The sequence below is a fragment of the Athene noctua genome, chromosome 1 (genome assembly GCF_965140245.1).
Source record: "Athene noctua chromosome 1, bAthNoc1.hap1.1, whole genome shotgun sequence".
Classification (NCBI taxonomy): Eukaryota; Metazoa; Chordata; class Aves; order Strigiformes; family Strigidae; genus Athene; species Athene noctua.
Window position 1 is genome coordinate 37,969,504 of NC_134037.1, and position 18,289 is coordinate 37,987,792.

Consider the following 18,289-nt stretch of genomic DNA (forward strand, 5'->3'; position numbering starts at 1 on the left):
TGCAGGGAGAGATAAGTGGTCATTGCTGCTTCTGGCTTGAGCAGACTCAAACTGAGCTCTCAGTCTTCCATGGAAGACCACAAAAGCAAGGCAGTAAGGGCCCTGAAAGTGAGAGCAGCTTGAGTCTTAGCCAAAGCAGGCTGTGTCAGGGGCATCAGAAATTATTTTTTAAATGATTGTGCCCCATTGCCTACTGACATTTTGGCTCCCATAGTCCTGGACTTGGACGGGACGAGCTGAACGCAGCTGTACCATGATCTAAGGAAGTAAAATTCATTAAAGGACTTTTAGTTCCTAAAGGTTTTGATTTATTAAAATACCAGAGGAAAAAAATCTGAGTTTTCCTGATGTGTAAAGGGAACCTCAGACCAAATGCTCAGAAAGCAGATGTTTTTTGGATGTTTCAAACCGCTGGGGAAGAATGACACACAGAATCATAGACTCACAGAATGGTTTAGGTTGGAAAGGACCCCCAAAATCATCTAGTTCCAACCCTCTACCATGGGCAGGGACACCTTCCACTAGACCAGGTTGCTCAAAGCCCCGTCCAACCTGGCCTTGAACACTGCCAGGGAGGGGGCAGCCACCAGTGCTCTGGGCAACGTGTTCCAGTGCCTCACCAGCCTCACAGTGAAGAATTTCTTCCTTGCATCTAAATTAAGACTACCCTCTTTCAGTTTAAAACCATTACCCCTCATCTTATCACTACACTCCCTGATAAAGAGTCCCTCCTCATCTTTCCTTCAGGCCCCCTTTAAGTACTGGAAGGCTGCTATAAGGTCTCTCCAGAGCCTTCTCTTCTCCAGGCTGAAGAACCCCAACTCTCTCAGCCTGTCCTCATAGGGGAGGTGCTCCAGCCCCCTGATCATCTTCGTGGCCTCCTCTGGACCTGCTCAAGCAGGTCCATGTCCTTCTTATGCTGGGGGCCCCAGAGCTGGACACAGCATTGCAAGTGGGGTCTCATGAGAGCAGAGCAGAGGGGGGAAAATCCCCTCCCTTGACCTGCTGGCCACACTTCTCTTGATGCAGCCCAGGACACAGTTGGCTTTCTGGGCTGTGAGTGCACATTGCTGGCTCATAGTCAGTTTTCCATCCACTAACACCCCCAAGTCCTTCTCTGCAGAGCTGCTCTCAATGCACTCATCCCCCAGCCTGTATTTGTGCTTGGGATTGCCCTGACCCATGTGCAGGACCTTGCACTTGGCCTTGTTGAACTTCATGAGGTTTGCACAGACCCACCTCTCCAGCCTGTCCAGGTCCCTCTGGATGACATCCCTTCCCTCCAGCGTGCTGACCTCACCACACAGCTTGGTGTTGTCGGCAAACTTGCTGAGTGAGGGTGCACTCAATCCCACTGTCCGTGTCTCCAGCAAAGATGTTAAACAGTGCTGGTCCCAGTACCAACCCCTGAGGAACAGCACTTGTTAGATCTGAAGAGCTATAATCCATCTGGGGTGCTCCGCGTTGGGGAAGATCCCAAGTTTAGGCAACTATTTCTTAAACAGTTGCATACATTTTCTTGCATGTGTAAAATTCTCATGATTTCAAGTATTCATTTTCTCCACGCAGAAGCAAGAACTTCCAGACGTACAAAAGAACTGAATTTCTCTTACTTGATAAGACAGGCATATTTTCACAGAGCTGTGAAACAACTACAATTACCAAGCTGTAGAAAACTATGAAAACCGTTTTCTGTCCTGTAAAAATTCAGAACAGTCTCTTTCGTGGAGACAGAGTTCTCAACCCAGCAGAATCAAATCACATGCACAGAAGGAAACTGGAATTCTCAACAGGTCTGTGAAAACTGGATAAGGGAACTGTTACTTAGTGAACTGCATTTCTTCCATGAGTCTTCCCCAACAATAACAGTCCCCTAAAGAGGAGAGAGGAGACTTAACAGGGAGTCAAGGGCACCAAGACAACTGCAAAAATAAGGCCCAAAGCTCACAAGAAGTTTTATAAGAATGTAAGTTATGTAAAAAAACTAGAGACAGTGCCACAGACTGAAATATTTTCTTGGAGTATTTCCAAAGCCAGAGAAAAATGACAACCTGGTAAGGCCAGCATGCAAGAAAAAAAAACCAAACCACAACCCTGCCCACAGGACAATTTCAGATGATCTGCATTTCTTAAGACAAATATGAATTTTCTAAATTTTTTCCTAAATAATTTAACCTTTTAGCTCCCTTATAACTTTAACAGAAGAGGTTAGTATTAGCACAGAGTTTACAACCTCAAATCCTTTATGACCACTAAACAGAAGGGTCGAGTACTAGATTTTTAATCCTTCCCAGTGTACCTGTACATTCAGATTAACTGATACCAGTGAAAAACAGCAATGATAGAGAGTGCACATACACCCAGCTCTTCATGTTGAGATTCTAGTTGGGTAAAAATATGCCGTGTATTGAAAGATGCTGGCATGATCATTAATTAAAGAGTTTGACTGTTTTAAGTAATTTTGTTCTGTACATGTCCTCAGCATAAAACCTTGGTGAATGTTTTGACAGCTATATTCCCTTTCTTAGCAGTTCATGGAAGCTTACACCACTCTCAATAATAACAACAGGGATTCAAATTTTGAATAGGGAGCTCAAATATGAGAAAAATAACCCCACCAGATTTCTCTACTGTAGAATATAAATAAAGTAATTCTTTCTGGTGTTTTAGTTGCATTCTAACTAGCTTTGCATTTTAAGTTACAGTCTTTATTATTTTGAATATCCTTGTTCAAAGTCAAATATGGAGACCTGAGACAAATCACAAATTAACAGATAAGGCCGTCTGGCCTTTGAATTCTAAGATTTGGTTTGAGCTCAGTATCTTCACAAACATGCCTGTGCAGAAATTTGATGCTGAATGATTACCTGCCTCTGCTCATTTCTCCTTTCTTGTTTTCTCACTGATGTGCCTACAAACTAAAGTAAAATGAGAGGCAGATAGGACCGAGTTTAGGTAAAACCTCCCCATTTCTGAGACAAGAAAAGGAAGCATGAAGGAAGTATTAAGGAAGTTTGTATGGCTGTTACCAGATTAGAAGCAGCATTCTCTACCCTGCCCTCCCTTCAGCACACACAGGGATTTCAAATCTGTGAGAGAGGATACACAAGTCCTCACTACACTCCTGTAAAAAAGTTAGCCCTGTTGTGAGGATATCCAACACAAGATTTCTCTGACCTAGAAAAACAAACCCTCACTTTGGGCTTTGAGTTTCCTGTCCATGCTAGTAAAACCCATAAAAATTGTATTTTGCGTGCTAATTTCATATAATAAAAAAATACTTAGTTACATGCTATTTAAATTCCAGTTACCTCCTTCACTGCTTGCTGGTTTTAGTTCTCTGGCACTTGCTTTATTTTCACATGTGCTTCAAATAGAAACATTGATTAATTTTTAAAGTCATTATTATTTGCTCATTTGTCTTCAGGAAAAATGACAAAGGCACTCTTTTGTGAAGCTCATATTGACTGCTAGAGCAGGAAAGAACACAGGTTTTGTTACAAGAACTTTTCACTTTAAAAACAAAATGGTCACCTTCAATGATCATACATAACTTCATTTAATGAGCATTGATGATGATCTAACAGGAGCAAATGGTATTAAGAAGGTAATGAAGCATTAGTGTTGGCACAGTCAGCATCTAGCTGTCAGATACCAACATTTCACAGCATCTGTTAATCCTAAGCAAAGTCTCAGTAAAGTAAAATAACCACAGCAGGTTTCAAAAAACCACCCGTCACATGAGAACTGGGATGCCACTGTATTTTAAGGATTCTGTACAAAGTTACACAGAAGATCTTTTCAAAACAAATAAAAAAAAAATCACGAACTGCGTAGGACTATTCACCATAACAAAACTAAAAGCTTGGACATGGGGTGGCTTGTTTTTGGAAGAACACACCACTATTACTGTAATACTGAAGATGCATATACAACAGAATTACCACCTCCAGTACTTAACAGAAACACAGAAGGAAGTGTGTTGCATTTTCAGCATTCTAAAATTATTTATCTCCAAGCAGTACATGCCAACTACTACAACTCATGCAGATACTTGAGACAGCAGAGATTTTTTTTCTCATATACTAAAACAAGTCTTGCTTTTGCCAGACTCCATGATGGACATGTCTGGAAAAGCTACAGGGAACTCAGCTCATTCTGCTATGACTGTTCCCCAACCCTGTTGCTCAGCAGCAACACGTACCTGCATCTGTGAGGTGAGAGGGTTTCTTCCATCGCTTCCTTGTGATTTAAAGTAAGGTACATAAGGAGGAAAAGATCATCTGATAAAACAACGCGTGAAATTGAAGATTCCCCATGGTGCAGTAGTTGAAATACCAAATACCTTTCTTTTGTCTTGCATCTATTGAGCAGAAACATGTAGATATAAACAAACCCACAAAACACATCCTATATTGACTTTTCTGTGCATCGCCCATTCCAGGCAACTAGACTGGAGACCAGTACTCTACATGGAGGGAGGTGGAGGATTTCTCTCTGCTTAGTTGGTTTTAGGTTCTCCTAGAGTTGTTGGGGAGCAGATTTCCACACAGACTGGATGTAGCTCTGGTACAAACAGCTGTCACCTGAACAAGGATGGCTCCCTGGAGGATGAGGGGCACCCTGCTACACATGCAAGGAGCTGACTGGCAATACGGTGTCTTCAGTGCCAGATGCCAGTGCCTTTATATTGCCTCCAGAACTGCAGGTTTTAGTGAAAAACCCTACAAAATAGCAAACTTCGATCGCTGTCAGAGTATGCTTTGGTTGTAATTTTGTCTGTTCCCACATAATATGCTACACCATCCTATATATGCCACTGTACCATATTCCACCATGAGGAATCAAAACAAGCTGACTTAGGGCTCTTTTGAAGAACACATAAACAACTGTCCTGTTAACACAGTAAATCACTAGATAGAAACAAACACTGTTGGACAGCTTAGAAAAACATGTTTTCTATTTATTTAAAAATAAGTTTGTAGTTACTACATTGCAGTGACAGTAATTCTTACACATACATTCTAGTTTGTATAAAAGGATTCAAAGTATTATGCATCAAAACTAACATAGAAAGTGTCCACATAACAGTAAAGAAATTTCCAATCCATATGTACAAAAAGAAAGGGCACTGTTATCCTGGTGAGATACTTCAGGTTATAACATAATCCATATTTCTGGAAGAAAAAAAAACCTTGATAAAGCTAAAGAATTATAGTTTTCAAAACTGTTACTCATTACATACAACAGATTTGTGTTTTACATAATTCTGTACAAAATAAGTGTAATTTTTAATCTGAAAATGTGTCAGTTTCAAAATTACCCTTTCTAGGTCATTTCCTTGAAGTTGAGCTCCATTCTATACATATTTAAACATTATGACAGAATTTAATTCACACAAGATCATTATCCAGTTGTCTGCCACACTTCTGCAGTTTTAGTATGGTCCAAAAATGTAACTTCTGTACGGTCTCAATGCATTAGCAAACCCAACACACGTGGTTGTAAGCACAAAATACACAGGCATGTGTATATGATAGGTACTCGTATTTCTTCCTACTCCTAATTTGTATGACCTCATTCTTTGTTCTTTCAGGGTACAAATTCATAGTATAGTACTACCTTCCCTCCCCTACAATGTATTGTTTGTATGATTTGAAGTGAATTTCCTGATGTATTTATCTGCATTAAAAAGGATCCAAATGACTACTTGTCTCACTACCTACCTCCTAAAAGCTAAATTTATTCACCCTTATTTTATTGCAGCATATAAGGTTTCTTTCTAGAGTGCCTTGAGGCTGTTATAACCTTGGGGGGAAGAAAAAAACCCAACAGTTTAAGATGTCTTTTCATCTAGTTTTCCAGGCATGTTTCCTTCTCTAATACACTGTAAAAATGACATGGCGAATTCCCACATTAAAATTCACACAAATGCAAGAGCACCTAGAGGTCAGCTCTAGTTCAAACGCTACCTGTTATTCCTCCAAACATAGTAGAAAGTGTACAAGGTATATTCCCAATTCAAAATCAAAAAACTACATAAGCTGTCAATACCAGATTTGCTACTGGAAATACAGTCAAGCCTTGGTCAATTTTATGAAATTTAATACACTTTCCTCTGCATAAGGACAAGCATGTATATACAATAATTTACAGCAGAAAACTAACAGCCCTTTTATCAGTTGAATATCTAGGTCCCCTTGGAAACCAACCTGTTACAAGAACTTCAGGGATAAAAGATAGAGTAATTTTACAGTTAATTTGTCTTCATTAGGTAGTAAACAGAAAATAAGCTTTTGCCGTTGCTAGGTGAGGTTTTAAAGCCCTCTACCTTCGGTATCACAGCACTGGCAGAGTTGTATCTAAATTCCTGTTAAACAATCAACTCTCTCTCAAAAAAAAAACCCAACCCCCCTGAAAAACTACTGTGCACAAAATATACCATTTTAGAGTAAGGTAAGGACTCAGACCACAGTGTAATTATTGTGGCATGGCTGTATCTTGATTGACTAGCACTATGTTAAAATTACCTCAGCAAGATTCGCATGCTTCAAATTAAATGCAAATGTTGATGAAAAGTGAGCTTAAAAACCTCTAACCTCCTATCTACTATGTAAGTACAGGGTGAAAGGGTCCCATCCAGTTAAGCCTATTGCTTTTATAGAATCAGTCAACCATTTAACATGTGCCTAAATTCAAATTACACGCTAAAGCATTTACTTGTAGTCCTTGATCCAACAAATGTGAGCAAAAGATTTAACAATGTGGTGTAACAATTGTAACAAGCTTGAAGTTACTGAATGGACAGACTATTTTTTTATGTTGTGTGTAGTCTTTTTTGGTAAGACAAAAGCCTCTGGCACAGAATGAAAATTGGTACTTAAAAATATTTGTACAGCAATACAGTGAATAAGTAGTCTCTACACTACAATTTATTTTTTTATAGCTATTAATATATCCTACGTGCTGCATCAGGGTCCTTTATCAATTAATAGTTTTACAAATATTAAGCCATAGTAATATTTAACTCAACCAACTCAATCTTACAAGTCTACCAACAAACTGATCACATGTACAAACTGGACACTGTACAAATAAACATATGTAAATCTATATCACAGCAGTCTAATCACTGAAGGAAGACATTTTTCTGTAAAGTTGTACCACTGGTTATTGTCGAATGACAAAGAGCTCTAGTTCAATATTGACAATAATGAACACTATAGTGGTAAAATTTAAGTTCAGTTCCCAGAGAACACACAAACAACAGAAACAAAATGGCTAAAGAGTTGTTAAGTATGTAGGCACAGGTACAGTGATTTCTGTTAAACATTTAGAGCACACTGGTATCACAGAAACAGAAGTTATTTCCTCACTGGTAGTCAGAGAACACACTGTTATTAAGATACCACTCAGCAGTAAATACCAATTTTAACGTTTCCCAGTAAAGAGTAAAATACCAGAACAGTATCCTCATTTCCATGTCAAATATAAATGAATTTGATGAATAAAACTGCATTAATTGCTGCCAGGTCTGTAAAACTGTTTGCGTGTATATGACTATGAACCTATGTTATTTACAATGCAAATGTGAAACAAGCACATGAGATTCTGATACTCCCATTTTCTGAACCAGTTGTTAGGTACTTGACATGACATCATAAAACATGCATATAACTATAGTTCTTAAATTATTTCAGAGCACTGACCAATAGCTTATTGCTCACATTAAAAAACTTAAAAGACTTTGTAATCAGAAGCTCTTGTTCTGCGCTGATACAGTATGTCAAAACAACCTCAAATAATACATTTTTCCCCAATAAAAATGCAGTCTGATGGTGACTAAAGTCTCATAAATGAAGCCTGCAGCCTAGTGAAATTAAATTATAAAAATATAACCTTAAAATAAATCTGGTATTGATTTCTAATAATTCTTTATAGTGTTGCTTCTATAAAAAAATTTGATCCAAATTACCCACAATTTATTTTAAAAAGGAAAAACATTAATGTGTCTAATACGAATTAAAAATTTAGTGGTTAAAGTCACCGATATTACTGTGTGGGAAGCAGTACCCATGGTCTGCAGGTAAGGCCTTCTATTCTCATAAAATTAAGTAGTACAATTTTCTACCTACTGTTAAGGGAACGCATATTATTTCAGTCTCCGAAACTTACATACAAGGTATTTTCCATATATAAATATATACATAAACATGCCATATAAAACATTATTACAAATGGAGTAAATACAGAAATTGAATTTTAGATATAATCTATTTCATATATTACAATGCAGATAACATCAGGAAATTACACATTTTCAAATGATTGCCTTCATCAGTGAGATTTGACAAAATAAACAAGTAGAATCAATTAGCTTTGAATTGTGAAGCTGTATTGCAACTGTACAACCATAGCTTGTTATCTTACCAAATGTTTAGATTCCATTTTAATTGAATGATAAAGAAATACTTGTTAGAAAAAAATAAATATACCAACAAATGAAATGCAAATTAATCCCTGCTCCCCAAATTCATATCCGTAACAATTCAAAGAGGATCTGGAAAACATTTTAGCCATTTTTTGTAGCAAAATGCATAATGAACTACATAAAACTAGGTACAGTGGATACTAACTTGCTATCCACAGTACCATATGTCTGTTCCTCTTGGTGCCAGATACTAATGTTCTTTGTTCCAACATTTACTTTTTTTTTTCTGTAACAGAAAATAACGAGTGAGGAATCAGGCTTCAAATACATATACAGAATCTGTGCAAATTTAAGGTCTTAATTCTGTATGCCCTCCCTTCCAGATATTGCAGATAATGTTTGGAAAAAAAATTATTATTAAGTAAGGGTGTACAGAATTGAGGTTTCATTTCGGGTTTATTTTTTCAACTAAATTAGGGTCACACACACACACACAAAAAAACAAGTCTTCCACACTACCTGAACTTGCAAAATAATGTATAACCAGAAAATTTTGGTTACATTTTTGTACCATACCAGATCTCAGAAAATATGACTACTTCTGTAATTTTTTTTCCTTAAAACTGGACAATACTTTTTTAAGTGATAGAAAATGGTATTAAAGTTTGTTTGTAAAGGTATAAAATAACTAAATGTACCATAAACAAATAAATAACTGCTTTTCTTTTCCAGAGCAGTACATATAACAATACATTCCCCTAAGTCATATAGTTATCATTTACAATAGACAACTTAATTTTACTAAGGATGCAAGAAATAATAGAATACAAGGCACAATCATTAAATGGAATTTTTCTTTAGGGTGTATATTGACTTATGTCAGCGTGATATACCATAAAAAGTGCAGAAAAACACAATGTGCAATGAGACCACTGTATAAAACATGATTGCATAAAAAGTGATTTGGCCTTTTAACCTTAATAATTGAAAATAACCAATCTTCCCCTTAAAATTAAACTATAAAGTATGACATTTTAAAATTTATTTTCAATTCTAGTGCTATCTAAAAAATCCTGAAAAAAATTTATACCTGGGTAATATTTTATATGTATGTGTTTATGTATATATTAATATATACACACACACTCTTCTTTGTAGGTCATTTTAGCCTCTTAAGCATGTCTAAAGTTGTAGAAACAACAATCAATCTGGATCAGAAAGTAAACATAATTCCATACCTGTCCTGTAATTTCCTTGAATCCTTTAACCAATTATACATTTTGTCTAAAACATCTCTGTCAAAGGACCCCACCAGTGCATTAGTCTCTACCAAAAGTACCAAAAAGGATACATTTCAGAACAATGTTAACAACTTACTATTTAAAACAATACACAGCTTTTATCACTGCAAATGGTATGCTGTACTGACACTCAAAAAGAAAAAAAGGCTTTCCACTGCACTGATTCTCAGTCTTTGGCACAATAAACAGAGATTTAGTGATTGATACAAGAATCAAGGTCTGAAAAATTAGACATTAGTCAAACTTTTTCCAATGTGGATATATATAAATATCTGTGATTACATTTTTGCTATGTTTGGCAGAACTCGGATAAACCAACAGCCTGTGCTAGGCTTCTTTTGCAGTTGAACATTCCATCACAACTGAAATTAAGCATTACCAGATTAGCAAAGTTTGGTATTTTTGTATTTAATAGAAATGTAAGTGAATTTACTGCCACTTTTTGCCAAAATCTGCCTTACTAGGCGACGTGACTTTACAATCAAAGTGTACCTTGCTTGGTCAAAAATAGACTTCTGTTTTCAGTTTGTGGCATTAAAAGTTCCATCACCTTTTTTTAATTGTGTAGATATACTACGCACTACTCGAGCAGAGTAGTTCTCAACTCTGTACGTCAGTCAGAAATTGCTTCAATTATTGTCAACTGTGGACAAAATGAATGTTGAAATGCATAACCTATTTGGAGGGCAATAAATAGCAAAAGTTTAAAATATATATTTATTTCAAAGAATGTTCTTTCAGTTTATTTTTTGCTAAATTTTTCTCCCCAAATCAGAACATATTCTTCTAACCCATAATAGCAGCAGGGAAGCAGAAGTCTGTTCTGCTGTTCCTTAACTGTACCTGCTTCATAGCATTCTGAAGTAAAACCCTTGGTAAAAATTACCAACCAATTAAATTAGCTTTTGCTTTTTCAGTCAACTTTCGGACTCTGCCTCTGCTAGATGTTCCAAAAGTTAAGGAGGTGTCTTCAAATAATAGCTGCCTTTGCTCTTCCTCAGAGTCATCTTCATTGTAAAAGGCTGTCCTCCTACCCTGGTTTCTAGTTCTCATGTGAGGTTCAGAATCTTTAAGCTCTTCAGACCCCTCCTCCATAGGCTCATCTATCTTTTTCCTCCTGCTTCTGGTTTGCATTTTAACATTTGCAGGAACTAAGAGGTCCGAGCCTGGCTGATGGGTCTTTATCTTCCTTTTTGGCTTTCTACCCCCACGGCCTTTTTTATGTAACAAGTCTTCCTTCATATTATTTTCAGAAAGAGAATTGCATGCAGTAGAAGCAGAGGCTTCTTCTGGTATATCCCTTGTGGTCTGGATTGTATTCTGCTCTGCAACCTTTTGCTGTTCAACAATTTGTAGCTTTTTTGGTTTTCTGCCTCTTTTCTTGTGCACCACTTCACAGCTACTGTTATTAGTCTCCACCTTCGGCTTCCGTCCGGGACCTCTTTTAACTGGAGGTTTCGAAGGCTGTCCTCCATGGCCATTTACCTGAATGCTTCCTGATGCCAACGCATTATTCTTGCAGTCTGCTGTAAAGAAATGAGAGTACTTTGCGTTTACATTCATTTTCACACTACCTTAATAAAACTCTTACTAAAATATCTGAATGGATTCACAGTAATTGTCAATCTGTCAAAATCTAAGAAACCCAAAGTAGAGCTCAAAGGGTTTCATGCCAGTATGCAATGAGAACTAACTTCTAATTGGGTAGCTTGAAGAAAAAAGAAAGAAAAAGAAAAAAAAGAGAAAAGCAAAAAGAAAAGAAAGAAAAGAAGAAAGGAAAAAAAAGGGAACGGCTCAAGTGTTTTTCTTGGTTGATACAACAGCAGTGGACAAAACCTCCTCCTTGGTATCTGCAACAGCAAAAAGCTGCTCAAGAAGCACTGCTACAAGGATTGGGAATGCTTCACAGCAGGTCATCTCTGAAAGAATGGAACTTTTTCAGCCAGAGGTAGCATCCTTTATAGCTAGTTCATGAGACCAGGGTTACTTCAACCAGCAAGAAAGAGGGTAAAACATGGGAGACTAACAACAACAACAAAAATTATGCAGTTTGCACAGATTTCTCATATTTATAGATACATGACAGAAAGTATTTGCTTGGAGACTTTTATGGGCTATGAGTCTCTCTTAGGTGAGTGGTACTCCACTTCCTCAGTGGGGCACATCACAGGACCTCTTACGGAGGTGTTCTGATACCACAGCCCTTGCCTAACTAGGAACAGACTTGTAGCCAGCATGATTGTTCATTTAGTCCTTTGAGGAACATCCACGCACAGCTACTGCTGTGTTCAAATGTGCCTCATCTTTCACTAAAAGCACAGGCCTCCACTGTCACGTGAGCAAACTTGCAGAAGACACATGGTCACCTCAACATTAAGATACCTCTGACATGACCAAACATCCCGTTGTATAATGTGTGCATATTCAGCCATGCAACGTGGCAACAGCTGAGGCCTGTGTGAGAAAGCTTGCAAGAAATGGATATTTAACTTAGCAGACCACAAGCTGCTTTTTCAGAAGCATGGAAGAGTAAGAACCAACAGATAATCCCTCAGGGAGAGGAGGACTACAAGAAGTAACCAGATTAATTAGGTGGGGCCTGAACTGGAGTTCATCATTTCTCAATCTTCAGAGAAAAGAGGCTTAGTGGGTCTAGCTGCTTCACAGGAGCTTTGTAACAGTTCAAAGCTTCTTCGTAAGCAAGAAAGCTTTTATGACTAGGGTTAGTCTTTGGTCTCCACAGAAGCTTTAAGGTATCCAGACATCAAAAGACCAAGCAAGTTCAGTCAGAAGATTACATAAAACTAGGTCAGATCAATCCATACAAATATACTAAACAGGAGCAGTAAACACTGCATAGTTCTATTCTGTTGGGGCAAAAAAAAAGAAAGAATGAAGTTGCTGCTCGCATGCTCTGATCTTTGTGCTTGCAGAGAATGTCATGACAGCGTTACTGACCCAAATAGAACCCACATACGTTTTAGTAGGTAAAACAAGGTTTGAAGTGTGACCCTACAGAAGTCTGCTTTGGAATCTGAGAACTCATAACATGACTCTTGTAATAATTTAAATGAAGGTACAGATGTGTTAACATACCAAAATTGGCTAGACAACAGTTAACAAACCACAGAAATGGTGTTAAACAATAGTAAAAACAGTGCTAATTTATCAAAAGGAAACTAACTGTGAGTCAGTTTTTCCATCAGACTTCCCTATTCTGCTAATTCATAATGCATACTAATTTCCCCACCCTCAGATTATCACAACTTCAGTACAACGCTATAGCCACAACATCAGTAACTGAGGGGCAAAAGTTCCAAAGAAACTCCATACCCTGTTGATTAACTGTGGAAGATTTCACTTTGCGTTTGATTTGCTTCTCTTTCTCGGGATTTTCTCTCGTGGAGTTATTCCTAGTGTTATGACTGTAATCAGATTGACTAGGGATTGATAAAATATTCTGGTTCTTGGAATGTTTGGTTGAATTCTCCAGTACTAGAAGGACAAAAAGAAAAAAGTATTAATCAAGTAGTTTATACCAAGTAGTTAATTACATCATGCAGTTTATATTCAATCTTATCTGGCTAAAAGGAAGTCATGATCTACTACAAACAATTTGAATTAGTGATCTAGAAATGAGAAAGCTTCCTGGATAAAAACAACATAGCCTAACTTGTTCAGTTTTCCTCTGAGAACCTCAAAGGCCCAGCAGCTTGAAAACAGAAGAACTCTTATCTGAGAAAAATACATTAGATTTCCAAAAAAGCAAGTTTTATGTCTAAAAACATTCACAGCTTTTATATATTAAAAAAAAAAAAAAAAAAATCAAAAAAAGAACTTGCCTGACTTTCCTGACCCTGCAGTAGTATTAGGCTTTGTAATTAAAGGCTTTATTGTTAAAGGCTTTGCTGCTGAAGAAGTAGATGGTTGCTCTGTAACAGTCACATCTGTTATCCCCCTATTGCTTCTAGTCCGCACAAGGGAAGAGGCTTCAGACGCTTTTCCATTCATCTGAGGTGGGGCATGTCTCAGTGCTGTTGACCGTGCAGGTGCAGAAGATGAAGATGTGGCAGAAGTTTCTGCCTTCAGCTGAGGTTTTATTAATCTCCTCTTCCTTTCAGGGCTGCAAAAAGAGTAACAATTGTCTCCTGGATGGCCACTTTTTTATTTTACAGGAATAAATAAAATTAAATGCTAGTGTCTGAGATTGTGGGAGTAAAACAATCATCTCTGTATGAGGTATGTTAAAAATATGACATTTACTGTGGAAATTCATGTAGTTGTGAGCCTCTGAAAAGTGAATCTTTACAAGAGATGCTATAGTTATATGACGAAGCATGATGCCATCACTATCCTAACGATGCTGTTTTACTGTACATGTTTAGCAGTTATTTGAATTTTAAGCACTTACACTAGGATAGCTCTAAGTAAAGTTTAAAACTCTTCCACATCATAGGGACTTGCATGTCAAAGCTATCATTCTGCAATATAGGGAATAGTAAAGGAATTATTAAGAAAAAAACCACACTAAGTTCTACTTTTAGGTATGTCATATTTGCGGAGCATGTAACGAATACTGTAAAGGAATTAATGTACCTGGATGCAACACTACTGGAAACTGAGCTACTTCTACTTCTTTTTTTCCTTCGTTTCTTTATTGTATTTCTTTTATGAAAGCGCAGGGCAGATTTATAATCCGATAAAATAGAACTTATGTGTTCTTCAAAGAAAGCAGAAAGGCGCAAACTCATGCTGTAGATCTAAAAAAGAAAAGCCAGTAAACAAGCAAGTTGTATAGTTTTCCAAAGCATCATTTTGCTTATCATTGAACAATAGCTAGAAAGTTAAACGGATTAATATGAAAATGTTTTAAGCAAATTTACAGTCTGTCTCAAATAATTTACACTAATCAACATAAGTCTGCTTTAACTATTTTCATGTTTTTGAAAAGTGTATTACAACTGAAGATCACACAGAAGAGGAGAAATTAGAAAAAACACCTTTGCAACTACCTTTCCAGAATGCATCCCTTTCTAGCTTCAGCACAAACCACAAAGAAATCCTTAATGGAATTTTACTGTATCATACCTAGGGTCAAAAAAACTAATTTCCTTCTGTATTAAGTTGTATCCTCATGTTCTATGGTTGAACATCAGTGTATTCCTCTTATGGATTAATTGATACTACAATGAGTTGGTTGCAACAGGTACAACAGATGTACTAGAATTATGTAGATGCACATTTTTCTTCCTATCTGTTTTGTTTGCTTGTTTATTTTCTAGACTCAGATGATTTACAGAAAGACCCAGTCAAACTAGGTGTAGATGACAACCAATTATTTGAGCACAGTTGCTATTAATTCTGGAAACAAAAACCATAGACGTGAACTGTCTAGGTACTTTAAGAGGGGACCTAGCACCTTCTTAGAATATGAAACACAAAGACAATATTAAACAGTTGCCTACCTAATGACACACCAGATGAACTATCTGAGGGCCAGACTAAACAGTGTGACAGATTCTGCATGCATTACTGGAGACATCCAAAGAAATTTCATAAGAAAATATGTAAAAAAAAAAAATATATAAACATGTATGTCTAATGCGCCAAGGAAAAAAAAAGCTGTCAGGTTTCAGTTTACTCTTCAAGTAAGAGTCAGTGATGTAAAGATGCTAAAAATATAACTGAATGCATCACCATTCAACAACTATGTGCTGCACACATATGTACTGAAAGTACACAGGTTCTGGAATATTAAAATTCTTGACATCAAAACCTTCCACGTCTGAGTAAAATAAAAAAGAACTACAAGTTTACTACTGTACCAGTCTGTTTGGAAGAAACATGAAAAAATATGAAAATGTCAGAAGAATATGTGGAACCATGCATGTCAAGCCTTTTTGTATCTTGGTTTGAGATCAAGAAGATAAACAAAAAACACAAAAAGATTCAGACCTGCCCCAAAAGCCCTACCCTTTGGTGCAACTGAATGACAAGAGACAAGTGAGCAGGATTGTCTATTACTGACTGAAGAGAGATCAATCACCAATCAGTCCTTCCTGCTCATCACCTAGTAAGGAATTTGTCCCTGCATTTTAAGATAATAAGTCCTGATGATTAATTTGCTATTTATAACAGCCAAACGTAAAAGCTAGTAATTCTAGTCCAACACCTAATGCATATTAGTAGAAGAAAAGCTATGCAGAAGGCTTGAACATGCCTACATATACATTTACAGTTTTCACGACGAACAGATACTGCACCTACAAGTCAATTTGAGAGAATATTTCATGTTTCTACAGATCTTCCCTTCAGTGTGGCTCTCTCTTCAGATCTACTTTCAAATATTTACTTTTGAAACACACCTGCAGAACATCAGAACTTCAGGCATTTAAACAGCATACATTCCTTTCCTTTAAAATACAAAGCTATGCCACCTTCTCAGAAATACTCATGTTTGAAGATCCGAAATAATTCAACTTGTTTTTGAAGTAATCAATTACATTGTCTCTCTGTTTTTCTGTCTTGTATTTTTCAGTTTTAAGTACTCTTTCAAACAACAACAAAAAAAGATTTACCCTTGATCTTTTACTTGGTGTATAAGCCTTGGAATTGCTGAAAATAAGTCTCACATCTTTACATAATTCCATCGGTGACTCATAGTTACCAGCTTCCAGTGTTTCTCTAACAGTAGCAAAATCCATAGGAGTGTCAATAATATCTCTATAGTCCTGTTCAGAAATAGCAACGCAATATATTATAAATTATTTTTTCCAAGTCTTAATGCATCATTTTCATGAGGGTGCATTTGATAAACCTGTTTAAACCAAATGTCCTCTTTTAATAGGTATTAAAGACTGCTAAAGACATTTTGCTCCTTTCTACTCACACAATGTAACTTCACAGACATACTTGACAGGATCAAGGTTAGAAGTTAATTGATACAAGACTTAATTCATTTTGTAAACAGATTTACTGAAATACAGTGCTCAAAATTTTGTGTCCTAAGGGTTGTATTACTGACACACTGTCATAAAGATAACCATAACACGAAAGTGTGACTGTAAGCTTTCTGGGTGGCTTAACAGCTCAAACTTGGTACTAATACTGTTTTTACCTACCTATTAGCTTTAACGAAGTTTGAATATTTGAACCTGATCAGAGGCTTAGCACATCCCTGCTGAAACCTAAGCAGTTTCCCAAATGGAGATCTGACAATTTAGGAAAGTAGTATTAAAATAATGAAAACCCCACAGGCTTAAATAGGACCCGACTCAAGCCAACCACAGAACTTTTTCCCTAGGCTATGGAAGAAACAGAAGAATATCCATTACGACAAAAAGCTTAAATACCAAAATTAACGAAAAAGTTGACTTAATCCACCAGAGCAAACAGAACCTGTATGAGTGCTTCTGAACATTAAACAGGTTTGTGACACCAAGTAGGAGAGCATTTCATGCCCAAACCTAGCAAGGTGCTCTCTATCAGCTCATTTGAGGATCTCAAACACAAAGGGCCACTTGCAGTTGACCACACATAACGTTTATGTTACTTCAAAAATTAGGTGTTCAATGGCTGCAGAAGTGTCAAGACAGATCTACTAGTGACTTCTGAAAGAGAAGCATTTCTTTTCTCTGATTGGGATGATTAATTCCCCCCAAGTTAATCACCTTAGAGTGATATTTTTAAAGAAAAACAAGATATGCTAGAAGGAAAGCATGCAAAAACCTTTGTTACTTAAAGTAAGACTAGCCTAAAAGGCTAAAAGAGGTCCAAGGCAACAAGACTTTTGTGTTAAAATATTCTGTAGTTACAAATGGCTGCTCATGGCTATCAGAACTCCACTGTAATCACCCAAACAGAAAGCAAAATTTGGGAAAGTCATTGTTACTATAGTTAATGGTTCACTACAGTTCTTCAGTGGGTACTTTTTCTGCATCAAGCCCAGATGACCATATGAAAAGGACTTTTAGTTTTTATACTTCTAAGATGAAAACAAAAAATGATTCGTGACAACATCTGTCACATGCAACAACCAAACACATGCACTTCATATATGACCATTTTTCACTTGAGAAGATGCATCTTAACTGCAAAAGCTGTAGCTTACTTAACAACATAGGTGTCCCTGAATATAAAACATTTTACAACTTAAGTATTTAAGAGAGCAGAGAAGTACAGTTTCTTTTGAAATTGCTTTTAGAAGACAATAAACATTATTATCAGATGAGAAACAAGCGCTGAAAAAAAAATTCTGTCAATTGAGCTGCCTGAATTTTCAATTAAGAGAGTTGGAGAAACGGTCACAGTCAAAAAGAACCCCAAACCTAACAACTGGATGATAAGCAGCCTTCCTGTTCTAAAATACTCACTGGGTATTCAAGGAGATCCACTGGTTGTCGAAACGGTTCAGAGTCTTCGCACTGAAAAATGAGATTCAGCAGCTCCTGGCATTGCTTCTTCCATGACTGAATGTCATATGACTGAGCTCTATTACGCAGCCGCCGCTTTGGCTGATGATCCTGAAATGACATTATTGGCTGGTACATATTAAATA

The 18,289-nt window shown here is 36.9% G+C and overlaps 1 protein-coding gene across 5 annotated transcripts in view; it reads right to left on the minus strand.

The window, feature by feature from the left end:
- Positions 1–4,939: 4,939 nt before the first annotated feature.
- Positions 4,940–18,289, minus strand: part of PHIP (PHIP subunit of CUL4-Ring ligase complex) — a 117,567-nt gene continuing 104,217 nt past the window's right edge. For 3 of the 5 annotated variants that reach the window (XM_074895948.1, XM_074895946.1, XM_074895949.1), the window contains 6 exons: positions 18,105–18,254; positions 16,311–16,463; positions 14,329–14,492; positions 13,575–13,855; positions 13,066–13,227; positions 4,940–11,258 (listed from right to left, as the gene is read on the minus strand). In XM_074895948.1, coding sequence (XP_074752049.1) covers positions 10,615–11,258; positions 13,066–13,227; positions 13,575–13,855; positions 14,329–14,492; positions 16,311–16,463; positions 18,105–18,254 — 1,554 coding nt within the window. In that variant the 3' untranslated portion in view covers positions 4,940–10,614. The remainder of the gene's footprint in view (positions 11,259–13,065; positions 13,228–13,574; positions 13,856–14,328; positions 14,493–16,310; positions 16,464–18,104; positions 18,255–18,289) is intronic. The other 2 variants (XM_074895944.1, XM_074895947.1) reach the window with 2 other exon arrangements.